This window comes from Brachyhypopomus gauderio, chromosome 13 (genome assembly GCF_052324685.1).
Source record: "Brachyhypopomus gauderio isolate BG-103 chromosome 13, BGAUD_0.2, whole genome shotgun sequence".
Taxonomy (NCBI): domain Eukaryota; kingdom Metazoa; phylum Chordata; class Actinopteri; order Gymnotiformes; family Hypopomidae; genus Brachyhypopomus; species Brachyhypopomus gauderio.
In genome coordinates this window covers 10,554,710-10,580,791 of record NC_135223.1, presented here as the reverse complement: position 1 = coordinate 10,580,791, position 26,082 = coordinate 10,554,710, and the positions used below count along the sequence as shown (strand labels likewise).

The 26,082-nt window shown below is 42.5% G+C and overlaps 1 protein-coding gene across 1 annotated transcript; it reads right to left on the bottom strand.

Annotated features, from left to right (window-relative positions):
• Nucleotides 1–8,832: 8,832 nt before the first annotated feature.
• has2 (hyaluronan synthase 2) lies at nt 8,833–19,623 on the bottom strand. The gene is made up of 4 exons (XM_076971027.1): nt 19,140–19,623; nt 14,328–14,954; nt 11,665–11,766; nt 8,833–11,211 (listed from the first exon to the last, which is right to left on the bottom strand). The coding sequence occupies exons 2-4, from the start codon at nt 14,952–14,954 to the stop codon at nt 10,282–10,284; spliced, it is 1,659 nt and encodes a 552-aa protein (XP_076827142.1). The 5' UTR covers nt 19,140–19,623; the 3' UTR covers nt 8,833–10,281.
• Between the last annotated feature and the right edge of the window lie 6,459 nt (nt 19,624–26,082).

Sequence of the window (26,082 nt, the reverse complement as noted above, 5' to 3'; positions counted from 1 at the left end):
GCATATTTCAAAGTGGCTGTAATGCACTCTGTGACGTGCAAGCACATTTCTAGGAAGGAGGCCCTCTCTCTTACAGATGGGTTTTAGGTGGGTTTTTACAGTGCATGAAGACCTTTGGTTCTCAGGGTGACAGTACTGCTATGCTAAAGCAATTGGAGGGAGTGTGTGAGTGAAGAACCAGGGTGAGTTCAGAGCTCTGTGTATCCCTGCACAGTCTCCAAATGACACGGAAATGACATAAATAATGGCTCGCGGACCGCTCCAAAATCCGCCACTCCAGTAGCATCTGAGAAAACCCTTTCCCTGCTGTCTCTATTCTGTCTGTACAGAGGATTGTTAGGTAAAAATGAAGTGATCTAGACTTCTAATGTCCTGCTGCATAGAGAGATCAGAACCATGTTTAGATGTTTTTTTTGTTGTTGTTGTGGACTTATTGGACCAAGAGCCTTATACAGACGAGGAACTTCATTATGATTCTGCTAAACTACTAGGCATGTTTGACAAACTCCATACTGGTGATGGTCTTCAGATGCACAGCACAGCTTCTTTGTTCTCTGAGTGAGTTCTACGCTGAAGAACATTATTCGTTTTCAGTGTTACATCTTGACATTATGCCTCCTTTGTTTCTCAAGTCCCGCGTGCCCTATGACGCAAAACTCCAGTGTCGCCCTCAGAAAGCTTGGGAGTGCCTATTAAATCATGTGTTTTGAATCAATTACCCTAAGCCCCACACAAACCGGGGAAGGGGAGCATGGCGTGCGCGATGTAAGCGCAGGTTCACGTGCTGCACGGTGATGAGGTCATTCCAGCATGCAGAGCACGGAGTGGCTCTCGCTGATGACCCTGGCCCACCTAACCCCAGTGGAGCTGGCTGAGCACAGACACACTAGTCCCCACATCTGACCTAAAACAACAAATCTGGGGCATTCACAGCCCAGCTCCAAATCAAGGGCTTCATCCACTCTCAGGCAACTTGTCTCAGGGGAAAGGGGAAAAGGTACATTTCCTCATTCATTAATTCTATTTTTTATATATTATTTCCAAAGTTTAAAACAGTAGACCTGTAGGCCATTCTAGTTTAATGTTCTCTCCTGTACTTCATTGAAAGCAACTAACAGTGAGTTGAGTTTTATTTTTCTTCATTTTTTGAAATTGCAGTCTGTGCCCAATAGGGGCCTTGTAGAAAACGAATCTATCACATGACAAATATTCAAATCAGCTTCAATCCTGAAACGGAGCGGCTTCATCAGTAATGATGTTTTGTGTCGCACTGATGAAGGTTTTGAAAAGGCAGCTTGTTTGCATCACTAACCAGGCAGAGTGCACTCCACACCGTGCACAGCTGAGTCGTTTCCTTTTGTTTATGAGAACTCGAGCTTGCAGGAGATTTCTCACAAACTAGCTAATGTTTCTTCCTGCTTTTTTGTCATCAGCACTGGTTCTTGCTCTAAATCCCACGTAGAATCTTGGACAGTCGAATATGGCAGCGGTTTGTTAACCACATAAAAATAATTGCAGTCTTGATGTAGGGCTCACTGTAATTGCATTTGCCTCTAGCTATAAAGTACAGTAAATGTACAGTATGTAAGGAGAAACCTCTTGGTAGAAATACCAAGAGGAGTTTGGGGAACCAATATCCTGTTCCAGAAAGTGTGATGCTGCTTATTAAGACCAAAACAATGACTCAGTGAGTCAGTGACATGATGACTCAGTGACATGATGACTCAGTGACATGATGACTCAGTGAGTTGAATAACCAATGTTTACTTCTTAGTAATGGATTTACTTACAAAATAAACTGAATTGTTTGAAAAAAATATATGTAGTTACTGCAAACCAAAATTGCACTGCAAGTTTTGTGGAAACACACAACACACACACACACACACACACACACACACACACACATAAAATGAAAAAAAGAGAGAACTTTCCACAGCAATATCTAATGGAAAGTGTTAGTTGGATCTAATTATGTTTAATCCAAGTACTTTGCTTTTCCTGCATGACAAGCTATTTATCATCCTGTGTAAGTGTGAGCACATTCGCACTTACAGTGTCAGTGGGGGGCCTGGCCGGTTCAGTCTACCTTGAACGGCTCCCAGAGGAACCGCCATGGCTCGGCTGTCTGGTCCTGCGTTCGGAGGAAGCAGGATTTGCAGTCTCTTTTAGCAGCTGTGTGAGTTTTACATGTGGTCACACTGCTGCTTTGCAGGACCGTTTCCGGAGAGCAGTGGGAGTTTGTTGTCATTCATGGGCGATAAACAAGGAGCAACAGTGCTGCAGACACGGTGATGTATGTGCCCCCTCAAATCCAGCGTGCTGAATGGCTTTATAAGACAGAGGTGGAATATTTAATTTAGGGACCCTGCGAGTCGCAGTTTTCATTGCTTCATCACCCACGGAGAAGCAAAGCACTGCTTGTAGGTCCTCCCAGATCATACCCCCTATGTGCTGTAATTAAATCTTCCTCAGCTGTGTGTGTGTGTGTGTGTGTGTGTGTGTGTGTGTGTGTGAGAGAGAGAGAGAGAGAGAGAGAGAGAGAGAGAGAGAGAGAGAGAGAGAGAGAGAGAGAGAGAGAGGTGGGGAGGGATCTATAGATCTGCACGAATTGGTAGGAGTGAATGTGGGGGGAGAAACAGAGAGTAAACAGACTAGTCCTCTGGGGTTCTTATACTGGGGCATGCTGCTGAGAAGATAAGTGAGGTTGGCCCTCAGACTCTTCAGAGATCCATCTCCCCCTCCCTCTTCATCCCTGCAGCTTTGACAAGTCCAGAAACTTTTGGTCAAATTTCTGGATGGGGGAATTAAACACTTCACTCTGCCAAAATAAGACTTTGACTTTGGAGTGCTGACTACGGTCGATCTAGGAAGACCAAACCAAGAGAATCACCAAAGACCATTTGATAACAAAAGCATATTGTAGTGCAGGAAAGGAAAAGATCGTGAATGCAGCTATTTCTGTAGTATTGTGCAAGTGAGGAAAAATACTGCATGGTGCATGCCACAGTATTTGATCCATGAATAAAATAATACTGATGGAGAATGTGATGATTATTTACTTTTTTAGTTCCAATGGGCACATTTGTTTATCAACATTACTGGTATCTACAACCCACAACAATTTTCCAAAGATTGGAATTATTGAAATTCTAATTATCCAAAGTTCGGACTGATCTGTGTCCTGATCATGTGTATTACGTTTGTTATGGTGATCGTTCACATTATGTACCGTGGTTATTATTAACCAACCACATGCGGTCTGTGAACACGTGTGCTCACCAATCTGCACGCTGACCCTGTCACTTATAGGCGATGACATCATGTTTGCTTTACAAACACGATTCTGTTCTGTGCAGTCCCCCAAATGAATGCTGGCAGAACCCACAGATCTATGTAGAATGGGGGGGGTGTTGGGGGGGGGGGCTTCCCAGAGTGGCACTACTGCAGAGTAGGGTGAGGTTTATTTGTCTCAGCTGTTCTATATTCTCTGCTTTGCCTCCCGGTTAAGAATGATTTATAACAGCGTGAGGAGAGCTGTCAGTGTGCTGGGTATAGATATGCTCTTGAGGTCTTCCAGGGGCTCCTGAAGGAGGAGAACTGATTCGGATGTTTGACCTCCTCAGCCTTTGTGTCATGGGTCACTGCCTCAGATAATTTAAAACCCTACTCATGTTCCTGCCCCTCCCCCACTGTACTTAACCTCCAATTATTACATTTAACCTAATTGTGAAAACGGCCCCTTGTATGGGGAGTGTTGGAGAAACGTCTGCTTGATAAAGTTTGAAAGCACTTCCTTTATCATCAGACACATTTGTCTGGCAAACTAAGGCTAAAAGCCACCCCTGCATTCATGGTGTGTAAGAAAACACCCCTCAATGTGAGAAGGCAGACGCTTCACTCCAGTTCAAATGCTAATTATGACTCCAGCCCCCTTTGATGTGAATGTAAGCGATATGTATTAGGCCAGAGTCACAAAGCATTGCAGGAGACGGGTGGGCCAGGGTGTCTCTGAGTGTCTCACACTCTCCCTTGACCCCTGTGGATGGCAGTGGGTCCGTTTTCTTTCAAATGGATCTCTCAGCTGTTACAGGCTAACAGTGGGTGAAAACAGACGGCTGGAGGGGACAGTGTGGTGTTTAGGGGCAGCACTGGAGGTATTTTAAATCAATGTTACACAAATGTATGTATACAAGCATCTTTGTGTACATTTCATATCAGGCAAACAGAAGCATGCAAAAAGATCTGATGCCAAAAGATCTATCTGTGTGTGTGTGTGTGTGTATGTGTGTGTGTGTGTGTGTGTGTGTGTGTGTGTGTGTGTGTGTGTGTGTGTGTGTGTGCCTGTGTGTGTGTGTGTGTGTGTGTGTGTGTGTGTGTGTGTGTGTGTGTGTGTGTGTGTGTGTGTGTGTGAGTGTGTGTGTGTCTATCTGTCCACCTGTGTGTATTACCCCATGTACTGAAAAGGTCCAGAACAGAAATAAACATTTGTGCATGCTTGTGCATGCAAGTGCATTATTGCTTTAGGAGAGTTGACACATCTTATATTATCAATATAAAACAGTCTGTTTATAATGAAGGCCTTACGATGTGAATGAAAGAAAGCAAAACAGGTCCACAAGTTTCTGCATGAGTCTTTTCCCCATTGGTTAAACAATTAAAATAAAGCGCACACACATGTTTACTGAGGAGAGGGTATGCTTTTAAACTTTTAAACTGAGCAACCTTATGTCTGTCACCCTTTGGATCAGCAGTAAAAAGTTAGGTGTCATTGTCTTATGTTGTTAAAAGTACTTTATGTCTTATGTTGTTTAACGGTACACTGGACACACAGGTAAAACATGGTAATGGATCCAGTAACATATTCAGAGCAGATGAAATTTTGCACAATCTTTTAAAACATTTTTTGGCAGATGTTTGATCTAGCAGCTGTAAGTTTTTTCTGAGACTACTAACATTGCCCCTTTTACATGGATTTTATGACATTACTGTAATATACGGAAACTCAGAAGACATAAGTAAAAAAAGATGCTGGGTGATGTCAAAAGATTTTCTCAAAATCTCAAAGAATAATTGGCCTATATTTGGCTGACTAAGCCAAGTGGTAGTTTGAATTATCTGATTATTCTCAATTAGCTCCATATCTCCTCCATTAGACAGTTCAGCTCAAATTCTGCTATGAAATTTGATCTCAGACTGTAGCCAATAGACTTACCTGTGTAATTCCTCATTGTGGATTAACATTGTCATGTGAAAGTTATCATATTGTTAAGCAGCCTAATGTTTATTATTGGGATGTACTCATGGTAAAGTAGGATTATGAAATTTAACCTACAATAACAGAACCTAAAGTAATACAGCAACAGGAGTCTAGATCAAATCTCACACTGATAGTAGCACCATGCCACCAGCCCTGTTCATTTCAGAGATCCTCTAGAAATGAAGATTATGCTGAAACACAGCAGCACCAGTACCGTAGGGAAGAAAGCTAGCAATGCAAGTCTTTTTTTTTCAACATGTGATTACATAATGGTCTACTATTAAAATCCTGGTGGATTTAAATAACTGAGGTCATCTGAGTTTGTGCACCAGTAGTCCTTTACTTTATTTTATTTTATTTATTTTTACTACGTAGTTTGGTTTAACAATTTTTTTCATGTCCAAAATTGAACTAGGACAGCATGTGGGAGTGCATGAGAGTGCATTAGAGTGCATGAGAGTGGATGAGAGTGGTAAAATGCCTCATTGTCTTACAGAGTCACGGATGTGTTTGGTTTATGTAATGCCCAGGCCTATCCTTCTGTAGAGGCCATTAATTAATCAATCAATCAACCAACCAATCAACCAATCAATCAATGAATCCATGAATGAATGAAGGAATGAATGAATGAATAAACATTTGTTGTTTTGACAAACAGTTGTTGTCACAAAGCAGCTTTACAAGAATCTGAGTCCAAGCCCCCAATGAACAAGCCAAGGGCGACAGTGGCAAGGAAAATTCCCTAAGAGCATGACAAAGAAACCTTGAGAGGAACCATCCTCAGGGGGGAACCAATCCTCTTCTGGTCGATGCTGGTCACCATGACTACAATAATACAGATACATAAACAAAGAATTGATGGGAACTAAAAGTAATTCTCATCGTTGTGTGTATTTATATACATGTGTAAATCTATGTAATTCTTATTCTTAAGAGTCCTAGACTTCTTGATGGTCAGTAATAATCCAGGGCCGTGGAGATACAGCCACAGCAGGGGAAAATTCGGGGTGTTGAGAGGGGCCAGGGGAGTGGGTCGGTGCTTCATCCATAGTAGGTTAGACAGTCTTACTATTTCTCTGTTAGGAGGGCAGCCATTTGGAATGAGAGAAGAGGGACAATTCGCTCTGTATGGGATTATATGTGGGGCAGAGGACATTTAAACATTTCTGTGTGGCAGTAACTCCGGCATTAAATTATTGCAGCCTAACTAAATGGGCAGAACCAGAAGGTAACACAGACTTTTTTGTCTTGCGACCTTTGGGCCCAGAAAGAGAACCTCCGTTTTGTCACCATTAAGGTGGAGGACGTTTAGCGATATCCAGCATTTAACATCTCTTACGCAGGCCTCAATTTTCCCTAATCTGGATTTGTCATAAGGCAGGGGTGCTCATTACGTCGATCGCGAGAATGTGCGTAGATCGCGTCACATAAAATAGTAGTAGATGAATCGCACATCTGCTCTGACGGTTGTATTTTGATTGACATTCACGGTAGCCAATCTGCAATCCACTCAACAAATTACGTTCGCCACCCCCCCCCCCCCCCCCCCGCTCAACATATTACGTTCGCCAACCCCCCCCCCCCCCCCCCCCCCCCGCTCAACAAATTATGTTCGCCGCCACCACCGGTAGATCTTTCTGACTTGGTCATCTTATAAGTAGCTCGCAAGCTGAAAACTGTGAGCACCCCTGTCATAAGGTTTGTCTGATATGTAAAGTTGGGTATCATCTGCATAGCAGTGAAAGTTGATACGATGTTTGTTTGTAACTATGCCCAATGGAAGCATACTGTATATAATGTAAATAATAGTGGTCCTTAGAAAGAGCCTTGCGGGACTCCATATTTCACATTTGTTCATTTGGAGGGAATATTATTGAGCTCTACACACTGATAGCGATCGATTAAGTAAAAATTAAACCATGAAAGGGCTGTACATTTCATTAACAGCTTCCGTGTGATTCCAGACAACCATATGTATCTCCACTGTCACAGCTGAATGGAGAAGAAATGGTTAAGATGTTTGACTAGCTTCTTTCAATAAGAAACCATGATTTACAACATGCTCCATTATAGCAATTCTCTCTCTCTCTCTCCATTCTCCAGCTAGTATGTACAAGTATTTTCTAACACCATTATCATTTTTGTAAGGTTTTGATGTAGCCCAGTATAAAATTTGTGGCATAGCAAATTGCTCTCCATTTAAATTTTATGCCAGGTTTTGAACTTGAGTTTCAAAATTACAAACATGTGTAAACTAGGCTATAGAAAATGACAGCTTAACTAAGAAATAAATGAAAGAATTTTGAAAACTATACACTGATTGTATTTTGAGCTGAAGGACTGAAAAGACCACAGAGGACTCAGTACTCATAGTGCTGCTAAGCAAACTGTGAGAAGAGTTGTGAGAAAGTGAATCAGAATTGGAAAATTGCTTGTAAGTAGCTGTAAAACAACTGTAGATCATGTTCCTTTCTTGCAGATTTAGTTCACACTGAATGCAGGATCCAGCCCTACACAATGTATTTCAGTTGACTTGCAGGCTCGTGGAAATAAACCATTAAAAAAACAGTGTCTTTCAAAGAGTTAGAGCCATTGCATCATTCAGTGCTTCTCATGGTAAATATATCAACATTATTGCTGCCTCTACATCGAGGTTTCCATGCACACCATGGCCAGTGGGGAGTAAGGCATGAGCTAAGGCCATTTCCCCTGCAGGGACCACAGTGCTGGACAGGCGTGGCGTGGAGCTCGGCGAACAGCGGCCGGGGTGAGACGTCGCTTGGCACGTGACGCGGCGTATACGCGAGCCGTTCCTCCGAGGCCGTGAAACCGAAGCGCCGCAACCAGATGCCGAGATTTCCTCCCCATGACCGGCTGTTGTGCGGAGTGCTGCACCAGGAGTCCAGCAGCACAGCCAAGGAAGTTGCCAAGACTGCAAATGGTCTGAGGAGGGGGGCGGTGTGTGTGTGTGTGTGTGTGTGTGTGTGTGTGCTGCACACTGTCGTCAGACAGCTCCTGACGTTTAGCAGTCGTCAGTTAATAACCCTGGCTGCTTTCCCAAGTGTTTGGGCACAAGTTTGGGGCTGATTTGTAAAGGCTTAAGGAATTGATATTGAAAGGTATTTCACGTAAATGTGGTCTGAGTCACACACCTGACAACACAGGGCAAGACACACAGACCTTTTTGAATCATGCCACTTTTACAGATGGCATCACCCCAACTTAGAGGCTAAGAGGGCTTTTACGCAGGTTACACAGATGTCTCCTCATGTAAAAAACTAGAAGGGTTTATTTAATTGATAAGGCTAGACTTGTGCCTTTTCACTACCTCCGTCCTCATGTAGTTGTATATCATAAACAAAGAGCTTCACCATGGCGACCATCCCCTCATGATGCAATGTAAGATGAAGCTCTCTGTTCTTCCTCTCATCCACCGCTGGAGAAATCACATGGCCCTCACATGTGAAATATAATCAAAAGCCATAGGAATTCCCCCAGATTCTGGGCAAATAACCCTTAATGCTAAGTTTGCAGAAGAGCTGGTGCCATTCCAAAACAAAACAAAAGATGCATTCACAATCAAGTCAATGTCTTTATTTTTCAAGAACACTTACAAAGGAAATAAAAACATTATGAATGCATAGTTAGAAACAGGTCTTTCATTTTGGAACAAACACAAAAGTGCTTAATAACAATACTGCCTAAGTAACATTTGGTATAATTAAAATAGTAAGAGATAGATTCATGTTAAATAATCTTTTTATCCAGCCTTAAGGTGATAATTTTACTCTCAGACTTGATTGCTTAGAATGACCCATAATTGAGAAAACAAGTCTATTCCTTTGACAGGTCAGATTTGGTATCTTACATATCATTTCTGCATTGACATAATGTTGCTTTAACTCAGATATTTGCCAAAATGTTTATTCAAAACATAAATAATAGTATATGTTTTTTTAACAACTTGTCACATTGGAAAAAGAGTCATGGAGTCAAAGTTGATTATTTCGGATATTTCTGAAATTTTGTCTCCCTCAAAGAATCACGAGTATTTTTTCTGTGCAAATACTTTGAAATCTGTGCAGTCTTGTCAGGTTGATTGAACATATATCCCACCCATTGACAGATGCCAAGTAATCATACCTTGAAGAACACTGTCATTCCAAATGACAAGCCAAAAGTAATATATCTAGCAAAATACAATTAGTCAGGTACAAGAGTTATGAACCACAGAGCTGTTTTATAAATATGCTGGTTTCCTCATCATGTAATACTTTTTGAATAACACAGGTTCATCACTTTCTTTGCAAAATCAGCAACGTATCATTAAAATTGCATTTCATTGTTATCAATGCAAACACAAAACTCCAGCCTCTAAATTTCACATTTTTGGTCAGATGCACAAATCACAACAGTTGAATGCACAATGCATTTGATCATATATAAAATATGATTGAAAATAAAGAATCTTTGGTGGCTAAGCAAAAATAAACATGTCTGTATAAAAGGTACAATATGAAAATACAAAGTACAGCACGTTCTGTTTTTGTTTTCATTATAAAAATGTTTATGCATATATATAAAAAAAACAATGTTAAAAAACACAATAAATTATCAAAGAATGAGCCTTATCTGACCGCATCCCAGTCATTCACACAATGCAAACATCACCTGTGAGGTATCTTTGTTCGTCCAAGTTCTTTATCAAGCATTATGCACGATGAGAGAGACATAAAAGTGCATAGGAACTGAACTTACATTAGTTTCCTGGTAAAGAAAAACAGCAAGTTCTGGTGGTTTTTGGAATACTAATCGAGTCAAAGTTAACGCCAACAGTCTGAACCTCATTAGTTCGTACTTTTTTTTTTTTTTAAGAAATATCCTTAGTGTCAGTCACAGCAGCAATAACACTTCTCTCCTGACGGTGTCACTTCTGTAACCCTGGGAGATGGCATAGCAGAGCAGTCTGAGACTGTTCACAATGTAAACGTGGAGAGGGGGGAGGGGTTAACGAGGCATCGCTAGACATCGAGCACCATGTCGTACTGCTGCTCTTTCTTCCTCTTACCACACTTCGTTATGAGGACCATGTACAAAGTCAAAAGCATGACCCAGTAGCTGGCATAGACTATTGCACCAATTATTAATATTGTCATCTCCGAATCTGGAAAAGGCTTTCGCGTCTCTAGAATGATTGTGTAGATGATACCGATGAAGAGAATCGTGAACCACACTGAGATGGGGATGAGCCCGATGAAGTTCACCACTACCGTCTTCCGCCCCGACGTGCCCCAGCCTGACTTGTTTATTGTAGCGATGGCGAACATCTTTGCAGGAAGCAGACTTGACATGTATAGCACTGAGTAGAAGGACATGAAAACCATGACCACGTTTCCTCGCAGACAGCTGGCGAACGAAGACTTGATGAGCGCCACAGCTTGGACGATCAGCAGGAAGAGGAGGACGTTCCAGATCCTGCCGTGGTAGAAGAGCTGAATGGCCGTGGCGATGAGGAAGAAAGGGAAGAAGCCGGTGATGACGGCCTCGTAGGTCATCCACAGGTGGTGCTTGTGGAACCACATGGAGTTGTACAGCCACTCCCTGAAGTAAGACTTGCTCCACCGCGTCTGCTGGTTGAGCCAGCGTAGGTACGTGATGGGCGTCTCCGTCAGGCACTTGGAACGGGCCGTGTACTTGGTGGCGTAGCCCAGGCTCAGGACGCGATTGGTCAGGTGGCGGTCATCGCCGAAGCTGCAGTGGCTGCCCATGAACGTCTGGTTGTACCAGTCCTCCAGGAACTCGTGGAGGAGTGAGTTCCTGTACATGCCCAGGGGCCCGCTGATGCACTGCACACAGCCGAAGTAGGACTGGCACGCTCGCTCGATGTTGAATGCCATCCAGTAGCGCACACTGCTCAGGAAGGAGATCCACGACTCATATTTGTTCAAGATCTGTGGGGACAAACACATGGCACACAACTGAGAAAAGCCCCTATTGCCTGTGTGGTTGGAAATGCTTCATGTGTAACATATAGAGGTCACACATTGAAAGTACAGTAAATGGAAATCAGACAGGGAAAACAGAGGCTGAAGGGATATAGAATTGTGAGTTTTATCTTTGTGTGGGCTGTTCAGAAATAATATGCATTTCATTTAACTTAGGAAAACAGTTAATGTCTGGTGTGGGAATACCAAGGTTCTTTGAAGATCAAGGGAAAGCAGTTAAGTTGTCAATCTACCCACCAAGTCTTAGTCATACACCACTGGTCAGTATAACAGGCTCAAGTCAGAGCAATGTTCTCTATTTCTATCAGACTGCAAAATGCTGCTTAGTCAGACACTATAAGAGTGGATTGTTGTGTTCAGCATTTATTCTGGTTAAGAGTTGATAAGAAGGATGGGTACCTGTACGTCTCCGCCGACTCCACCCACCATGGTGTCTTCCTCCAGAACCTTTACCATCTCCACTGAAGAAGCAGGGTCCAACATGGTGTCTGAGTCACACACCTGACGACATAGGGCAAGGCACACACAGCTGTTAGAGAACTTCCACTCACGCACCCTCTGGGCCAAACTCAACCTTCACTGACCAAATCAAGATTTGAATTAAAAAATAGGCCTTTTTCATCATCATTATAGTACCCTACACTTTTAAAACATATACATGGGGGTTTCACACCATCACAATCTCCACCACATGCTAAATAATTCCACAAATCCAGTAACATGGTGTTCCATCATCACTGAAAATCCATTACACTGAGAAATGCAAAAATGTGTGATCTCACTTTGTTATTGCTATGAAAATATTCCCAGAATAGCTATTAGGATGAAACTTTTGCAAGCGGATGGAGCTTTAAAACCAGACAGTTTAAGTGGTTTGTTATCTTTAGCCTCACAGCCGCTCTAAAGTGGTTCATGACAATTTGTGTTTAAACAAATGCCCTTTTCATGATGGGAATATTTCATGATGCTTCAAAATATATGACTGAACCTGTATGTGAATGGGAGATAAAATACACTGTAAATGAACAGGCTGTGTTTCGCAAAGCATTGCAATGCTGATGTTCAAACTCAAAGTAATTAAGGGCTATTGTTTCACACTGAGACCCAGGGTAATTCGTTTTCCTGTGGTGTGAATGCTTGTTTACTGAAACATAGAAGTGGTGATCAAAGAAATCTAGAAAATATTTAGTCATGTAGTTCTTCCAAAGAATCTGTTATCCATACAAAGTAAGTGCTAGAACACAGGAATTTCAACTGAAATACAACAAATAGCTTTAATCTTTAAAAGCTCATTTGAAACAAATCAAATAATATTGCTGTAATTTGTTAACATAGGAAATCAGTCCAATCCAGGCTAATGAATGTTTTTGAATTCACCATTTCAATTATGCAACTTTGATGTCTTAAACTCAGCATTGCAAAATAATGTAAGCTCAAAGATGAACATTAGTCTCACTGACAATACATACATTCCATGTTTTTAGCAACATTTACCAAATATGAGTCAGCAGGATGATTATGGAGGTTATTCAAGGGTAATTACACAACATACCTCCTCATAAGAGCAATATTTCCAAAGAATATTAGTCCACTGATAAAATGAAGGTCAGGTTTAGTGGCCTGTGGGTATTACTGAATATGTAATCACAATCTGGTTCCTTATGGTTTTGCACAATTTTGAATTGGTTTCATAGATCTTGGGTATCATCACTCTGTGTAATTGTTTCAATATTGTCTCACAGTATTTTAACTCCCTTGATACTCACTTAACCTTCAAGGACAGTGCTAAATAATGAAAACTGATCAGATGCTATTTAATTTCTCCGCTTTTGATGGCTCATTTCTGTTACTTTGCCAGTGCTTGTTTTATTACTAATCTAGCTCGATCAAAGTCAAAGGTGTAGTCAGGGATATAGGGGGATACAACCAAGGCAGTACCTATTTCAACAAGCGCACTTGAGACAAAGGTCACGACCTTATCGTTTCCAGACTGATGCTGGAACTGGCTCATCCAACCAGACCCCACAATGAGAGAAACCACCAGTCTGGTAGTCCGCTACGACAGATTGGTGATAAGCTAAACGCAATTATGGGTTTCCATGGTGGAGCAGAGGTCAGGGACTTCATTAGAACCAGGTGGTGGGTGGACAAAATCACACCATTCGTAAAGTTTCCCAAGAGGTCCTGACATGATTGCTTGAGTAAAAAAAGGTTACAGGCTTTGCAGAAACAAGGCCATTCTTTCATTAGACTGATTTTTCAGCTCAGTGAACTAGATTCCACGACCAGACAGATCTAGAGCAAGAAGCAGATGTTTGCATCACCAGTGAGGGTTGCCTTGAACACAGACACCTTTGTTATGTCTTATACTTCACAGCACTAACACTGTGGCCCATATTTGTAAACCAAGAGCTATTTCCTCAGACAGTATGAAGAGGCTCTTCAGTCAGTAAAACATTGAAGTCCATATGTTATGCAATAAAACTGAATGAAGTACACAGCGGATACATAGCTAGTAATTAGCTAATGATGTGTGTTGTGTATTTTCGCCACTAATTTGAAGTACATCTCAACCAGCGCCAAAACAAATTCAAAATAAAGAAAACTTCACTGAAAGGTCATAAATCACTAAAGCTAAACACAAGTTTATCATCATTCATTATAATTTATTTAAACAATCTTTGGATTTTAGCCATACATCTAATACTGTATTTGTGCCAGTGCATTTTATATTGATCCACTTCTATCTACCATTAAGTCAGACATTATGAGATCAATCAGAATTTGATCAAAATGTGCTTCCATGTTCTAAACATTATGACATCATGGCTGTGCTGTGAATATAATCTGAAGGATCCTGAAATAGCTCCGAGATGTGTGAATGGCGGCTCACACCGATTGCTGATGAACACCATCACTGTTAAACAGGCAGTTATTTCCCTTAGCTCTTAGTTCTCTACACACGTTACACAGGCACCTATTTAAACAGGCACAAAACCGCCTTTGTATTCCCCCGTTGCCTCATTCTGCTTGGCAGGGCCCACGCTGCTTCGGAGACTCACCTGCACATAGTCCACGCTCCTCCCCAGGGCTTTGAAGGCCGTGTACATGACTTCCCTCTTCCCCCCCCATTTCTGCATGATGCAGACGCACTTATTGTTGAGCACCAGTTGAGAGACATGCTGCAGGCTCTCGGCGTACGACTCCTCCGTCTCCCCCGTTGCTCGCTGATGATAATTGCTCTTCCAGACGTAGGTGGCTGCCTTGTCCCGGCCCATTATGTCCCGAAAGATGTCCATCATGTAGCTGTCGTCATCATTATTCCCGTCAATCACCATGATCACCTTGATGCCCGGGTAGGTGAGCCTCTTGACGGATATTAAACATTTTCTCAAGTAATTTGGGTCTTCTTGGTAGGCAGCGATGCAGAGGGCCAGGGACTTGTTCAGTTTGATCGGGGTCTCCAGGGAGCGTCTCATGTTTCTGTGTTCGAGCAGAGCAAACAAGCTCTGGATGATGAGGTGAATAACCAAAATGGCTCCATAGAGCCCAAAGGACAAGTAATTGCCTGTAGTGGAAAAGAACTGATAGCCCATGATGTAGGCCGTGGAGATTCCTACAAGCAGAGAGACTCCAAACAGTGTTGTCCCAATAATCCTCAGGTAGGTGATCACTTTATCGCATTTCATCTGAAAACAATAACAAAGACTTGAGATTAACAATAATCCACATGGATAAGGGCATTGGAATTATACTTGCAATATAAACTGATTAAGACATTATCGTGGGGAGACTTGACAGATCGGGGTCATTCATGTGCAGCTATTCGTGCATCAGGAAAACCACATAAGCTCTTCCCCTATGTGCTCCATAAGCAGCTGAATATTTCACACAGCAATATTTCTCCCCTCCTCTCTCGGTTTGAAAGTCAGAGCAGTCTCTGTGGCCAGTTGTTCCAAGTTTCCTCACTAATGCAGTTCACCATCTGCTTGGCAGACCCTGTAGCTGAGCACCACCCTATGACATCATCTGTTTATATCTTCGTGGGAAGACATGAGCAATGAAATTGAGATTTTCGGGAGGACTAGACTAAAGACCCTCTCCACTGCTTGTCTGGGGAAAGACCCCTTTAGCGAACAAGTGCACAGACATCTTTGTCTTTGTCGTGAGTGGGTGGCGTGGGGTTCTATCCCTCTCTGAACTAGACCACGTAGCTGCTTTCAAAGGGTCGTGGCCACGTGGGAGCGAGGCCGACGTGGCGAGGTCGAGCGCCATGCGAGGTAAAGCCGCACGTGCCGTTGCCTTGAACGTCATCGTCATGTTTTATGAGGCCCTCGGTGCTGCTGCTCTCAGTCTTCCAGACTCCACCTTACACTCAGACACGTGCAGGCCTGTTGGGAGGTGTTAGCATCTAAAGAGCCAGAGCTGCTCTCCGGGCGTTGCAGTCCCCTTCTGTCCTGTCCCACCATAAACTCTGGGTGAACCCCAGTGTTCATTGTAAAGACTGCCGACCAACCACTGTCCACGTATACAAAGATGCAGTGTTTTAGTTAGAGAACTAAATGATATTGAAAGTAACACTTTCCTGTATTACTTATCTCATTAGTCATGTTTATTCAGAGTCGTGTCTCTCCGTGTCTCTCCGGAGACAGGCACGTGCACACTGAAATGACCATGTTACTGAAGTAGTGTGATCTGCCTTTGGTGAGATAGTCCTTTGATTCCAAGAACTGACCCAAGCCCAAGACTTTGGAATGTATGTTCTTATGTTTATTTCTTTGGATGAAAAAATGTTTGCCATCTATCCAAAGCCACAGCTGTTTCACCATATCAAACACACTGCATCCAACGCCTCAAAAGTGGGACGACATGCAGCACGTGCCCCCTTGGAATGACGGTTATATAAGAACCTTGCGTCTATCGCCTACTGACTGGAAGTGCTGCATCTGTTCAGAGGTGGCTGTTGTTAATTACGCAGGGAGGAGTTGGAGAACACCAGCACTGGAGAACCGAACTATTCCCAGTGAGGAAAGATTCAAGTCCGACTTCACCAGTAGATGAAATACTACACTGTGGTTACAGAACCTCCAGCCTCAAGCTGGCAAGACCCTGGTCTTCTCACTGAGCTTCAGCACATAGTGAACTGACAGGAACTGTGAAAAATGGAAACGAATCGTATCGGTCAGGGGAGAATGAAGCAAAGGCAGGTGTTTCGTTCTTCTTTGTGGTCTTATGAAGGTGCATGTCTAGCACACACACTAGGAAATACCCTCACTAAGAGTGCAGTGCCACACTGTGGTCCTGATCCTTGAGAAGAATCAGATGTGAGACTATAGGCCCAGTAGACACTGTACAAGGTTAGCTTGGCTTAATGTGGGTTTCATTTTTCTAACCTTCAGATTTAGAAGGAGTCTCTTTGGGATAATGCTTTTGAAGGAGATTAACTCAGATGACACTCTGGTCAGTTTCGGTTACTATGAATGGCTGGTAACCAGGAGTCATAAATGTTGGGTGTGGAAAGTGTTATAGTATATAATCACATACATCTCTCTAAACTAATCACATCAAAATTTTAACATATGTCTACTGCTGTTAAAGTCCATGCTACTAATTACTGCCATCAACTGCATAGTACTGACTGATATTAAAAAAAAAAAAATTAAGTGAAAAAGGCCATATTCTTCTATTTGTATAAATCAATACACAAAGCTGGGAGCAAAATGTGATGTCAATTGCACAGTGTCATAATACATTCCTGAAATAGATGGAAATAAATAATATATTCAAAAGTAACTTAAAAAAAATAAAAGCAACACACACTCACAAAAAAAAAACAAAGGTGAAATTGGATGCTTTTAATACCAATTGATGGTGGAGATTACATTACTAAGTCCATGGCGCCGGGTTATTGTTGGACCACTGTGAACTCCAGGGGCACTGTTCTCCTAGGCATCAGTGTAGATGTTTCTCCTGGGTGGGCACCACTGCACCCTGGGAAAGACCGGGAGAGGAGTCTGGGAACATGAGTCTGGGGCATATTGCCAAAGCCGCCTTCCAGACAAATGGTCCAACCACTAGTACATTCATCATTATTCTGGGTCTGGAGCTCTGCTCTGCTGCTACCGTTCACTGACTCTGCGCTTCACTCACCTTTCTACACAGCATCCCAAGTCTGAGCAAGAAATGGGCAAAGAATACGATTCACACCCTCAAACCACTGCCACGGCCCTCATTATGCTAATGAGAAACAGAAGGGCGTGGCCTCTGGAACCACTTCCAAGTTTTCCCAACCAAAGCCCTAAAGCACCCAGGGAACGCATGCGAGGTGGTCAGACCCTTTACAGATGATGAACGGTAGCATGGCTGTCGCTTACTCATAAGCAATCACAACCAAAGGTGACTAATCACAAGTAAGAAGACGGAAGAGATATAAGCGTGAGGTCATTTTATGTGATTATTTATGAAAGTTCCCTTGAACTTTCACGGATCTCACTCTCATGACTGGTAAACTATGACTGTGCGAGCAGACGGTCAGAGTCACGGTCTGCACAGTGTAGCTGCTCTACCGCACACCGACATCACATGTGTGGGATGTGTTCTGTTCCTGGATGTTTGGTCTGGAGGATGTGGTGTCATTGTGCTAATGATTAGCAGGGGTGTGTAGTTGTGAGAGTTTAAATAATGAAGAGAACAAATGGATGGTAAAGTTTCAGCTTTTAAATCTGGCCAGTAAATACGCTAACTGGAATAATTCACCTTAATTTCTCACGTAAATAGTAGCTATTGGCGTAATTTTTACCGGACATTGAGTTATTCATTGCACTGCCCGAGGCATCAGTTCCATCACATATGCCATGACAATGTGTGGTCATTCAAAATAACATGCATCATCATAAAGACAAAGTCATACTAAGGGAAAGAAATATCATATTAACCGCGAGTCAGCTACAGTTTAATGGGTACCTAAAAGCCATGACCAAAAGCCAGTTTGCTACAATCTAGCATGGTACAAAGAAATCACACAAAATGATCGTATTGCTACTAACATTTTTTTATATTTCACTTCTTTTTATATGAGGAATGCTAATTATACTTTTCGTTTTAATACAACGTAAAATATTTATGGTAAAAAAGCGTAAGTCAATGACGTCACGGTACGCGTCACTTTGATAATAAATTCTGCATGCTGCTAATCGCGCGCCATTCTATTTCCAGATTAATTGTCTGCTACAGTAGTGATGTTATAGCTAACAGACTATCTATGAATATAGACATTTAAAATATCGTCATAAACTGGATTAAAAATGTAAATCAAATTAATAAGGTGTTTTAATAAAGTCATATTTTAATTAGCTGTTTGTTCCCACTATAAAAGTAGTCTAAGAAATTTCCCAGATGTTCATTAACCAAGCACGATCTATACAAGTGTTCAGCTAAGCAGACCAGTTGCACCTGGGAACTGTACTTTTATAGAACAGGACCAAATATTACTGCCTGAACAAAACGTCACTGGGAAGCGCGGAACACTGGAGGAAATCATCCAACCACGGTGGACCAAATGAACCTCACGCACGCCTTCGTGCCAGGTCTTCCTAGGCGCTCGAAGAGACCACACAGTCTAATTTCTAATATTTTAAATCAGACAGTGTCCCTGGGACACTGGACAGCTAGAAAAAAAAACCCTGAGATGTCATCCAGTGATTGATGGACAGGCGCTCCATTCATTCTAACAACAGTATCCAACTTTGTAGCCGACAATAAACTTTTAACAGTTGTGTGGGAGAACAGTGTAGATGTGTAAGATAAAGTCGTGAGTGATTTTTTATCTCTTTATGAATGAAACAGATGGCACATTTATAATTCATTATTCGTACCTTGAAGCAGCTATTTAGAGATGTCCCGTTGGAGATGCAGTGAGGCGAAACTCCTTTCGTAGAGCAGTGACAGGACAAACTTTCTGATATACGTTTCTTGGGAGAATTCAGAAGAAACCTGCATGGAGTCCCTTAAAACTCCCTTCTTTAAAATGCAGTGATGTGCTGTATCCACGTTTTCCATATAACGGGTGAAAACGTTCGAGTCAGATGTCTTCCTCCTCACATGCATCCAGCACTCAAAGGATGCACGAGTTTGATTGACAAAGTTTGTTTCATCTTGCTGTCAGTCATTTTTGCGTTGTCAGGTTTTAAAAACGAGAGAAAAAAGTATCCAAAAGTAATCAGTGTTAGTGATAAGAAATATTGTTGATTCAAGTTTTTCTAAAAATACTGGTTTAAACCATGAACTTACGCGCTAAACTTGTTCTACCTTTCTGCGTCTAATTTCTTCCAGACGCCACACCTTTATGTTTCCTGTAGCCCATACATTTGTAAGAGTCTTTTAACCGGGCTGGGTTTTTGAGTTGTTTTAATAAGGGGGTAGGTTCGGGGGTAAAGGAGGAGCGAAGGAAAAAAAAGTGCTTCTCATTCAAACTTCCGAAGTGGGGATGTAGCGCGCGCTGGCCAATTATCCCGACATCAAGCTGCTCGTGTGAAATACTTAAGGGACATTTACTGCGTTCAACATTTCAAGAAACCAAAGGCGCGCGTTTAGTGTCCCCTGCATGAACTGTTAATGACAAGAATGTAAAACTTTCCCTAGGGCATATATTGGATACAGGTAGCCGAAGGTGTAATCAATACAGTTTGTGAAAGTATTGATTTTATGTAAACAAAAAAAAACGTGAAAAAATCAGCCCATATTTTAACTATGATAACAATGATTACATATATTATATTGTGTGTTTGATGGTCCCTTTTTATTTCGCGGTTACAGGTTTATTATAAAGTTGATTAAAGGCATTACACATATTTACCAGCAGGGAGCGCCATATATTTCTGAATCTGAGTATGCTCCGAGTAAAAATATTAGACGCGTATTATTGATTCTTGACAGGGGATACCCAGAGAAACACCACATGTTAATTATTCCATAAACATTTGCCCTTTATACAAATGTAGTAAAAATATAAATAATAACATAAATTCACACGTAGTTATGTGCACATGTGTGTTTATTATTAAAACACGATACACTCATTATACACAAGCCATGCAAACTAGTTATACTTAATAAGAATATCAATCTAAAATCGAATCTAAGTATATGTTGTTTGTTGATTTTGCCCACTCTGTTATGAACAAATCACTTTTCATTTCAAAGGAGACTTTCTGCCCTTTGGGATTCGCATTGCTTCCCCCTTCTGGCAATGGTCCATGTCCATGTGAATGACCCAGTTCCTTATGTGTTAATTTGGCCCACTGTTTATTTGAGAAAGGCTACACAATGACAGAGCAAGAAAAGAGCCAGGCACAGAGGACTGTGGGGTTGCCCGAGGGGAAAGGAAGCCAGTCGCTACTCGGCTGTGTAGGGGCAGCTTCCAGGGAGGTGTGCCCAACCCAACATGAAGGCTCCGTCCCCTGCTGGTAGTCCGGAGAGGCGCTGAGGTCTCGGAGCTGATGAGTTTTAATGCCCAGGGGACTCGACTACCCCAAGCTGACTTTGATGAACAGCAACCACATGTTCTGCTGACTCACTTAAAGCTCTCGGACCACATGGGCCTAGCAAGGCCTGCACAGAACCTCATTGTGCTGCGTCCGTATGGATCCTATCCCTCTCTAACCAACCACCCTGAATACCACCTAGGGGTGCATGCTGAGTGTACTGGCCAAGACACGAAAAAGAGTTTACTTTAGCTTTAGTTTGATAGGGCCTTCGGGCTCTTTGTTGACTTCAGAACAATAGCATCATTGAGCAGCCATGTGCTGCCCATTTTGCCTCGCGTTTTGATCAAGGACACTGATGCAGTTATTGTTTCACATGGGATTGGAACCAGAAACTATAGTAGGATGCTAAGAAGTGACGCTCTTTTGTTGGCCATGGTTTATTGCTTTTCGACAGAGATTAAAATATTGGAGTATAAGCAATGGTGCTTAAGACTCCCATGCAACTACTATCCATCCTTCTTTCTGCTGCTGAGGTCCAGAGCCAACACTGCTTATCGTTAGGGGTGAGCGATACTATGATACCCAGTTATTATTGTGATAAATAACACAATTATAAATATATTTTAAGTATAGTTGGTACTTCTAGAACAGTGCAGAACTTTTCTTTAGTTCTTTAACATTTCTGTTTAGCTGTTTTCCAATTTGTAAGCATATTTTAAAAGAAAAAAAACCCAAATATAATATCCTACATATTGGCCACCTTTAATTATGGCATACCTACATGTGTTTCACTATACAGGGCTCTGCCAGAAGAGTTCTGGCTGAAGACAGGAGTGTGTGATACATTGCAATTTGCCGTGACACTCACAGCCTGATATTTCCAGCTGACATATCTGGACAGTGCACCCCCCTCATATGAAAAAAAAATCTGGTTCCCATTCAGTGGTGGTGGTTCACCCGACACAGCTGCCCTGCACGATATTGTTTTCTCTGCCGTTAATGTGCGATTGATCGCATCAGGCCATTTTCAAGCCTTTCATGAGCAAAGTGCAGCATGGTTGGAGCAAGGAAAATAGAAAAAATGTGGAGAACCACTGGCTTACTGAAAGTTGGACTGAATGCTAGGTGGACAGGGCCCAAGTTGAGACTTCAGTCTGAATCTGTTGCTGTTCGTCTCCTATCTACTGGACTCGGAGAGATGACTCAGTCTGTAGAGGAAGGTCCGGGATGGGAGTGAGGAAGAACAATTCCCCAGTTACTCTCATACTAGTCACTGTTCATCTGGGGTGTTTCAGATTTATGATTAGGGAGTTCTTGCGTTTTCCCGTGGATCTTTTTTAGATTTGTTCCAATTTGTTTGTATGTAGGGAAACAGTTCTCCCTTAAACACAGTGAGAGGAAATGATTCTCCTGCAACAAGCTCATTAAAAAAAATAAAAAATTTAATCTGTACATAAATTAATGATGCCACAAACATCCCGTGCCACCTTTTGCGGTTGTCACATCGATTTGTTCAGACAATCATTTTCTGAAGGATAATGGAGATGAGGAGTTTGGCTTCCGCTGTAAGAATGTATTGATTTAGAGTGTTTGGTTTCAATTTTTGGGATGGACCCCCCTTGGGACTCGTGAAGGCAGTCACGTCGTGTCCCCTAGCTCCGGCGCTAATCCTGTTTTATGGCAACACGGCTTCTCAAGCTTCCTCACTGACAGTAGGGCTGGAGAGTGACTAATAGGGGAACGTGCCCTTTGAACTCCTAAGAAAAGCACCTCACTCACTGCTAGCCGCCGCTCAGTTTTTCCACGTTTGGGTCCACTGCTTGTGCTATCATCACTGGTCAGCAGCGCACAGAAATAATCGGTCCTTTCACTGAGCCACGATTATCATCAAACGATCACTCTGGACGAGCTGCATGCGGAGTATGACAGCATTCAGCTTATAGCACGCCTGTTTCCAAATGAGCTCCAACATGTGCTTCCTTAATGTTTGTGTGAATGTGTGTGTGTGATAAATAGATAGAGAGAGAGAGAGAGAGAGAGAGAGATTTAAAGTCAGGTTGTTGGACCCCACCCTGCTTGTTTTCACTGTTACCATGGAGAACATGTGAATATGCAGCCATACAGAGTTAAAGCAATCCGTGTTGTTTTGTGTTTGTTAATTGTCCCTCTCTCCTACCCCTCTGTGACGTCACCGGGGAGTCAAGGGTGTATGAGGAAAGTTTCCAAGCAAGCTCCTTGTAGAAAACAACCTTTCAGTTTATTTATTTATCAGAAAAGTGGAGAGTGAGAAGTCTATGGCACGTGTATATATATTCAAGGAAATTTCAACTGCTGTTCATGCGAAGTGTTTTTATATGATGTGTACAGGCACATTTAAGTGCACGTCACCCATTACCTTTACTGTGATCTAGTATATTTATTAATGATATTCTCAAGTACACCTAGAACCACTGGAGGTGATCCAAATTGGTGTTCTAGTTAATTAGTTTGGATTAACAATTAATTAATTAACTTAGAAACAATCCCAACTATGTGCCACTATTTTCAGTGTTTTACACACTGATCATGACACTGAATGCATACTCAGCATAAACCAGAAACTAAATAGAGGGTTTTTTTTTTTTTTTTACAGATGATCCTTTCAGTAACACTTCCATAGCGGGATCTGCAATGGAAACCATAAGTGACTGGTGCTGCTTGCTCATTATGGTGTTAATAGAGCAAAGGGGGTCAGAATGTTGCACAGTGCAGTTTGACTTCCTCTTTATGACCCCACTCCCACACCGAATCACTTCAGCCGGCTTCAAAGCAGCTTTATGGCTATGACACGGTTCCGTATCCTGTCTGTGGGTTCCAGGTCCCCTCCTGGTCTGCGGCTCGGCCAGAGCCAGCGATTAGACTCTCCTTCGGGAGAAAGTGATTTTGCAGTGAGAGTTAACAGACTCGGACACCGTTTGCCCTGGGGATGACGGCCATTGCGGAAGATCACGGGGGAAACTCACCCAGGGCTATGACACTTCAGCCTGTGTGTAGGTGCCCCAGATGCCGATGTTCACAGGCTGCAGGGTTCATGTGTAGTTCGTCTGATTCAGCTGCAGAGTCCCCTTAAAAATACATGCTGAGCTTGGTTTGAAAGGCCGTAGAAGTTCTAAAGACTGCCGTTCGTTCGTTAGACTTTGTTCACTGTTGTGCTTGCATATCAAGACTCTTAACAGGGCAGCTGCTTATTGTGTTTGACGTTTGAAGTCCACAGACTGTCAGGATGTTTCTGTGGTCCAGTGGGTCACAGTAATTCACTTGTCAACACGTCAGGTTTTCAATTCCTTTCCTTCACATGTTTCTATATTTAGGTTCTGATGGACTTAAAAAAATTAATAGTTTTAAGGTTTTCAAATTGTGTAGCAACTACAGACAGATCCCCCCTCCAGTGTGTATTAGAGCTACACTTATTTTTGTATAGTGAAAGGGCATTAAATTCAACTGTTTGAAGTAGAACATGCATGATTTTTTAGGATAGTGGATCAGAAACCATGTTGTGCTCTCAAATCCTTAGGCCTCACTGTGTCCTTTTGACTTGAAGATCTGACCTTAAATCATAATGATTTACTACCGGTTGCGAAGTCAGCATCATGGCGCAGTACATCACTGTCTCGTGTGAGCAGAGAGGCTAGTTGAATCAGCACTGGGGGAGAGTTTATGTTTGGAGCAGCGGGGAGTTAGTTCCTCTTTGCCTTCCCTACATCCTTAGTGTGTGAGACTCCCAACCCCTGACGCGGACTAAGGTCACACCATGACATGTTTGCTGTCTTGACCAGGGGTTAACCGGACACGTATTCATAAGTAAAAAAAGACTAAGGATTTGAAGACTAGGATTTTAAGGAGTTAGAGTGTGGACAGATGAACTAACAGCAGAGACAGCAGGCAATGTCTATTATTCTTAGAACCTGTGCATGAGATGGTATCTTTTTCATTTTGACTGCATCAACACAGACATACTGGGTTAATGTTATTTCTTTCACATTTGGCACTTGTCATATTTGCCCACGGTTTTTTTTTCTGGAGCCGAAACAGCACTGACCTCATCTCTAAGAGCACTACATGTTTCCTTTCCCTTCTATGACAAATCCTCTGTCACGAAACAACTCCACCTAAGAAAATCTGAGGAGAACACCCACTGTCTTTCCTGTCACCTCTGTAATCTGTGGCCCTCCTGAGGTCCCATCCTCTAGTCATCTTGGGCTCTCGTAATGGTGCCTGTGATGTCATGTAGACGTAACCCAATAGTGCAAAGCCCCCTGGGTAAGGCCTGATATGATGAGGTTAACCAATGTGGCGGAAAGACCTTTAGGTCGCGTGATGGGTGAAACGCCAGTGGGTCAGCGGTGAAAGTCGCACCGAGCGACGATGCATCCCCACCCTGTCCAGCTGAAAGAGAAACACTCATGACCATTTCATTTCTTGAGGTCTCTTTTATGTCATTACATTGCAAAATAAAATAGGAATTTTATGTGGAAAGTGGTTAAAACAAACCACACAACGAAGAACCATACACACACGGGGGGGGGGGGGGGGGGGAGTGAGTGAGGAAGTGAGGGCTTGTTGTGTTGAGGTTCCATCAGAATCATCCGACCGTTACGGCTCTTGCCCGTGTCGTCGGACAGCTACGTCACGCTCGAGGAGCTACGTAAACACTCGCAGCAGTTATGGTAACACCGCTGCAGTGGGGAATTAGCTGCTGCGCCCAGTGATTTCTCAACAACAGTAAGTGCGACCATATGAGGCTGCTTTTCACACACAGACATGTACGTCCAGCAGCCACACGCCTCTGTTCCCAGGCCTGTCAAAATGGGGCTGAGGTTTTCAGGCACCACATGGCAATGCGAACCTGTTTGCCATAGAAAAAAAAAAACTCAACCTAATCGTTTTTATTTAATCGGGCTTTATTTAACAGCCATGGTTGGGATGGGGGATTGAAAGGTTTTCCTGCTCTTACAGCAGTGCTAGAGCAACTCCATGGACCCTGTCATTTGGATCACATTTCATTTGTTCTCACTTGTTAAGAATCCAAATAGTGTTAAATTACAGTGACTACTATCACTATAATTTATTAATATAACCATGGACTGTAGATACACATGGCCGCACCTTATATGCTGCTCTCTATGGTCTATGTCCTCTGTCCTGTCCTATGTGCAATTTCTTTATTGTTAAAATGTTCTGTCCTATATTAATCCAGAAGCACAATTTACAGGGTTTCCAATGTGATCGCAATAGGCACTCATGGTAATCTGAATCAACAGGGAGGCAAGACAATGAGGAGAAAGCCTTGGTC